Source organism: Nicotiana tabacum, chromosome 17 (assembly GCF_000715075.1).
Source record: "Nicotiana tabacum cultivar K326 chromosome 17, ASM71507v2, whole genome shotgun sequence".
NCBI lineage: Eukaryota > Viridiplantae > Streptophyta > Magnoliopsida > Solanales > Solanaceae > Nicotiana > Nicotiana tabacum.
This window is the reverse complement of record NC_134096.1, coordinates 68,178,136-68,184,268: the sequence shown is the minus strand read 5'-3', so window position 1 is coordinate 68,184,268 and position 6,133 is coordinate 68,178,136. Positions and strand designations below refer to the sequence as shown.

At 35.1% G+C, this 6,133-nt stretch overlaps 1 protein-coding gene across 3 annotated transcripts; it reads right to left on the bottom strand.

The window, feature by feature from the left end:
* Positions 1-235: 235 nt before the first annotated feature.
* Positions 236-5,887, bottom strand: LOC107799773 (ABC transporter I family member 11, chloroplastic-like). 3 transcript variants are annotated; one of them, XM_075234442.1, is made up of 10 exons: positions 5,714-5,887; positions 5,581-5,622; positions 4,811-4,884; positions 4,439-4,490; positions 4,191-4,324; positions 3,730-3,844; positions 3,527-3,613; positions 3,328-3,376; positions 2,061-2,145; positions 236-811 (listed from the first exon to the last, which is right to left on the bottom strand). In XM_075234442.1, exons 1-10 carry the CDS (start codon positions 5,825-5,827, stop codon positions 733-735), a joined length of 831 nt encoding a protein of 276 aa, XP_075090543.1. In that variant the 5' UTR covers positions 5,828-5,887; the 3' UTR covers positions 236-732. The 3 variants fall into 3 exon arrangements, with proteins under 3 accessions (XP_075090543.1, XP_075090542.1, XP_075090544.1); XM_075234441.1 differs by having other exon boundaries at positions 4,811-4,890; positions 5,714-5,886; XM_075234443.1 differs by having other exon boundaries at positions 4,811-4,973; positions 5,714-5,808.
* Between the last annotated feature and the right edge of the window lie 246 nt (positions 5,888-6,133).

The following is a 6,133-nucleotide window of genomic DNA, read 5'->3' as shown; positions in this document are numbered from 1 at the left end:
AAAAAAATACAAAAAATTAACCAAACCGTACTGATACCGAAGAGAAACCGACATGATTGGGACAGTTTCAAAAGGTCTAATTTTGGTTATATATAATAGAATAACCGAAAAATTAGTATGACATAAATTTTATAAAATAACCGGCCGAACCGAACCATTGACACCCCTACTCCCAACCTCTTTCGTTGAAACTAAGAGTTGTTGCCAATAGAGCAACCTCACTTAATAACATAGAAACACAGAAAGTTGCATATGAGCATATGATTTGAATAATCCGAAGTCTTCTTCTGTTCATCTAAAATACACATACATTATATTTAAGATCTGCATGGTTTGAATTAAAAACAGGACTTTGGTTGCATAGTGAGCTATGACAAATATATTTGGTCTACTTGGGCAGATTGGGTTATGACACGCTTCTCAGCCCTTTCTAAACCAACCCATCTTGACCCAAGCAAACTTTGGGCGGCTTGGGACTTTAACCCAACCTGCTTTGACACCTCTAATTAAAGTGAAAGATCAAAGTTTCACTCTTGTTTCAATGGTAACTCACCATGCCGTTTTTATCTTTTGAGCTTCATTTACTACTACTCAATTCTTATTGTTTTCCCAGTCTAACTAGGATCAGCCTTGACTGAAAGAGCGCGACAATAAAGAGGCCTAATAGCTGTGCTAATACCTAATCCATTGCATCAGAAACTAATGGCTGGGAACATAATAAATCCCCGAGTATTAAATGGGTAGTGGCTCTCTTTTAAGTACTCCTCCCATTTCCATCCTCCAAGATTGATCGACCAAAGATGCCAACTCCCTGTAGATCACCATCAATGCAGCTATTAGAGAAGGAACTAAATTTTCAAATAAAATAGGAACATACAGAATTTCACCGCCAGCTATGTGTAGTTAACAATTAATCAAGAACCACGATGGATTGCTAGGGGGGGAAAAGGAGTACCAGAAACAAAATGATGATTTATCGTCTTCCAATTAAATACCCTTGTGTGAATATGCTCGAGTTGAGAGTTGAATGCAATTCTACCTCACCTATGAAAAATAGTGGCCACCCCTAGTTTTTGGTATCCTTCAAGGAGAGTAGTGAAAACTATAGCAGGCCAACTAGTTACGGATTGAGGCACAATAGATTGATTGATCTTTAACTCGGAAATAGGTGATTGTGCTAAGTGTAAAAGTGTGTCCTTATATTGTCTTTCCCTTCTATTTCAAATTGATTGTATCGGTTTTCCTTTTTATCTTTGATAAGATTTCACCTCTTATTGCAAACACTTAAAAATTTGATACTCTACTCTTCCGCTTTCAACATCTGACGAATTAATCTGTTGTTTGGCTGCTTGTCATACAAACAAATTCTTATATGAACTCTAAAATATATTATCAATAAAATATGAAGTCATCGCTCATATATAAAAATGCTACAAGGAAACAAGATACGCAATTTGAAATGAAGAGACTAAAAGTTAAGTGAAAATTTCTTTATCATGACACTTGATATAATCATTATAGCACAACCAAAAGTGGCACACAGAGTGGCAAAGGTAGTAGATGCAGGATGTGTGGTAGGTGCAAATCACGAGTTCGAATGTTGATTGGCAAACAAGTCTGATATTTTAAGTGGAGAAGTGTAGAAGAAAGATTTTTGATGAAGTGAGTGGAATTTTATATATGGCATCCAGAAGATGCAAGAAATATAAAAGAGAGTACATAAAAGACAGTCAGCTATGAACAAAAAAGAGCTAAGCAAGAGCTAAAGAGCTGACAAAAAAAAAAAATTCATATGACAATCATTAGGAGTAGAAGAAAGATTTCGAAGCGAAACAATGGATTTCTCGGTTATCAAGGAGCAAAAAGGGACAGGGAGTTCCAGAGTTAATATGTATGGATAAATGACTTCATCCACGGCTTCACCAGAAAATGTCAACTAATTTTCTTGATATCAATGCCAACCTCGAGTGAACAATGTTAGACATCCAGCATGGTGATACATTTCCAATAAAATAACGTATGTAAACAAAAACATCAAATGGACCAAATCAAGAACTTACTTGAGGTCATGGCTGACAACAAGTAAAGTTAGCTCCTTCTTTAGATTCTTTAACAATTTCGCCACATCTGCACGAGCCTTCCAATCTGATATCCCTCATAAAATATACACTTTTTCAGACACTGGGGTTAGCTACTCAAATAGGAATATAATTTAAAGTTGGGTCCAAAATACGAAAATAAGGTATCCGTTTAATAACTTCCAAGGTCTACAGCAATCCAAACAGAAGTTATTTATAGTTAAAAGCAAGTAATTCATTAAGCAAGAACATGACGATGCTAGCAAATCACATCAAACAAAAGAGACCAGTACAATTAAGTTTTCCGATCTCTATGGAAATAGCATCACTCCATAAAACAATCCTCCTGCTCTGCACCACAAGCAAGCTTCATACCATTTTATCCAACATGCAACCCGAACTGAGGTATGATCCAATCTGGCAAGCTCTTGAACTCCACTTGCACCACCCATACCAAATAATTAATACAATAAATTTCCAGATTACCTCTGGCAATCATATTAGCAAAAGCAAATATGAGAGCTGGTATGCAGATAGTGGCAAGAGTGTTTTAAAACAACAATCTTTCTTTACATCGATGTTACCATTTGGAGAATAAGAACACATAACCCAACAAGGAATTCTAAGCTTCTACTTAAGAGAAAAAAATGCTTTTCAGTGAAGCCAAAGAAGAGCTCCTCTAAAACAGATGTAGAGATACCACCTGGTTGCCATTAGTTTTTGGAGAATTAGAGAATGCAAATGAAAATAGAACCTTAATGTTCTATGACAGAAAGATTTAACATAATTTCTACGTTCTTCATAAAGTAAAAGTAAGTAACATATACATGATTCTTTTCTTTAGATTACTAAAGCTAATTACTATTTACTAGTAAGAATTTAAAATCTTGGTGCTTTAGACAATTTATAAAAAGTTAGAACTTTTGTGAGTTCGGATTACTGAGATTACAGAATACGAAGATCCAGACTTTAACAACCATGGTGGGACGAAAGACTGTTCTTCGAAAATATCAAATGTAAAATCCTTGTGCAGGCATCTCAATTCCTACTATTTCCTTTCAAATTTAACCTAGAAATCTCAACTATTCATGTTCCGTTAAACCAGCACTTTCGTTACCCAAGCATACATACGTAGGAGAATCACCAACTAATGGATAATACCCGATCAGGGAAAAACATACAAATGGGAAGAAAAATACTAGTCCAAAGAACAAAATGAAATAGATCACAGCGGTGAGCTTCTTCATACCGAGACCAGCAAGAGGCTCATCCAATATTAATAAATTTGGTGTTTGAACCTGTGTAAAGAGAAATATTATATTAATAGACAGATGATCACCCAAGATATCAACAATATTTTGTCACACAAATGGGCATATGCATGTTCACATAAATGCACATAAACGGAATACAAGTACTTCCAGTTTTTCATAATGAGAAATCCTTACTAACTGAATAGCAAGGGCAAGCCGACGTTTGTAGCCACCGCTTAATGAGTGGGGATCCTTGTCCAAAGACATTCCTGTTAGACCAACCTAGGAGTTGTCAACCACAAAAAAGCCTGTCATAATTTGCTGAAACGCGGACGAGCTTTTCTCCTTTGGAAGACAAATTTAAAAGACAGTTTAAATCGCACTAAAGGAATATGTACCGAGGTAATGGCCTTTTGAAGTCTCGATGCAAGAAGCTCTCTTAATTGGAGGCCACCCTTTTGTCTTGGCCATCCAAATGTAACTTCATCAAGAACTGTGTCAGCAACAAAGTATTTGTAAGGCAGTGAAACAAACAAAATCAAGTTGAATAAACTGCTATTGGAAACAAAAAGAACTGCTTAAACTTTATGTACCTACCTAACCATGCAATACTCACTTTACTAATATGCATGTAAATAGATAAATCTATATACTTATGTACATAATACCAGAATTGAAGAGTAACAAAATAGAGTTTAAATAATTGCATTGCTACCTGGAGCGGTTTTGTTGTTTTCTCAATAAAAAACAGCAAATGAAAATGCATTATGTTCAATATGAACCTATTCATGAAAATCGCATTGTATCACAAAGAACATCCTGACAGAGCATGAAACACCACCAACCAAAAAATGAGTACCTCTCAGGAAACTGGAAAACAATGCCAACTCTTTCGGGTTGTAAAGGTTCAGGAGACTTCATCTTTTCACCATCATCACTATATCGCTGCACATATATGGAACCTGACGTTGGTTTGCTTAACCCTGCAAGCAGCTGCATGGAGAAGGTCAAAGATAAAAAGCAGCCTGAACAAAGTACCTTTCATTGGTTGGACAAGAGAAAGGCTAAAATGAATTTGAATAGAAAAGACAAAATCAAAAGGAAGACCTGCAATAAAGTAGTTTTTCCACTGCCACTTCGTCCAAATATCAAGCCAAAACTACAAAAAACCCATGTCAGATCCTCTCTTCCACACAGAGCCTCTTTAAAATGCATATCAGTATTTGAGATCCTAGTTGATTAGCAGCGACATTGTTCCATAGACAGCTTCATATGTTTTTACAAATCTTATTGAACAGCTAAAACATTTGAAAATTTTATGAGATGCTGGATTTCGGATCTCATGCGTGCTTCCATCCAATCAAGAAATAGACGAAATAATCCCTCATTAGCTCTAAACCAGGATCTGACAAGATGACAAAGGAAATTTATGACAGTAATGAAGGTATTGCATTTGAATTATAGCAACACAGACTGTACCTTTTCTCAGGAATTGAAAGATTGACTTGACTCAATAGGTTGATCTTGGTCCCTGGAGGTCGATAAGACACGTCCTTTATCTCCAAAAATCCATAAAAAGGAAAAGGGTCGAACATCTATTATTAGCACCTCCACAATACAACCGCAATATGTTAACTAATATCTGGACAACCAAAAAAGATCAATAAAAAAGAGAAAAATGAATTCAAGTTCAGCAGGCTTCATCCCTTGTTAATTAAGATGGCAGGAGAGTTATTTGGAATACCGTGTTTCTAATACTTATAAACCTCTAGGAGTCTACAAACAACAATTACTACTACGTCTCAATCCAAAACAAGTTCGGATTGGTTATATCAATCCTCACTAACCATATTTCTCCGTTTAAAATCATCTCAGGCTGACATTATACAAAATTAAAATAAAAGTGAAAAGTACACCACTAGGATTATAGGATACTTAAAAAGATATATCATTAAAAGAAAAAAGAAATATCATTGGGAATTCAATAAAAAGTTGCTGAATGACTTGTTGGTTTAAATCGTGTATATGCTACAGAATAAGGTCCACCCACCTAAGTAACATAACATTTTTTGCCGCCACCACAACAAAGAAAAGGAAGCCTGCTATACATCTAAATCCCAAATATGGGGAAGCAAAACAATGTTAAAGAACTCTGCAGGAATTAATTATCCTAAGATTATGAAAAGATATAGGAGCAAATAATACAAAATTTATCATTCAGGAAAAGAAATAAAAGAAGAGAGCTTTACTTCGAAACAAGAGTAATCGCAGGAAACGGAGAGTGCTTGCGCCTTTCTGAAATAGAAATGAGAAAGTTAAACTTCCCAAATGTAAAATTATATGGCAAGAATCGGAGAAAAACGAAAAAAGAAGGAACAAGACTTGCCTAAAGCGCCTGCGAGGATAAAAAATTGTGGATGATGGTCTTCCCGAAATGGAAGAGGAGCTGGAAATCAGTAGAGACGACGACGGCGAGGGAAGTGGAAAGCTTCCCATCTTTCTTCTGATTTCTGGAGCTATGGAACCAAATATAATCTAGTGAGAAGTGCTCAAATAGCCGCTATTTAAAATATAATCGAAATTTTAGCCATTATTTGAAGTACTCAAGTATAATGTTTGAAGAGTTTGTAAAAAACAATTTATTTTAAAAATTATTTTTTTTACAAGTGCTTTTTTTTAAAAGTATTTCTGAAAAAATAATAATTTATATTTCGCTAATTCATTTAAGAAGTACTTTTTATAATATTTGGTAAGCAAATTGTGTTTGGTTAATCTTTCTAAAAAATATTTTTTAGTGTCAAA

Excerpts from the sequence above, each read along its gene's own strand:
- LOC107799773 (XM_075234441.1), bottom strand. The coding sequence starts at position 5,827 with ATGGGAAGCTTTCCACTTCCCTCGCCGTCGTCGTCTCTACTGATTTCC. Across the intron at positions 5,623-5,713 it reads CTCGCAGGCGCTTTAGGCAA|GCGCAAGCACTCTCCGTTTC; the intron begins GTCTTGTTCCTT and ends TATTTCAGAAAG. Across the intron at positions 4,891-5,580 it reads GCGATTACTCTTGTTTCGAA|ATAAAGGACGTGTCTTATCG; the intron begins GTAAAGCTCTCT and ends GGATTTTTGGAG.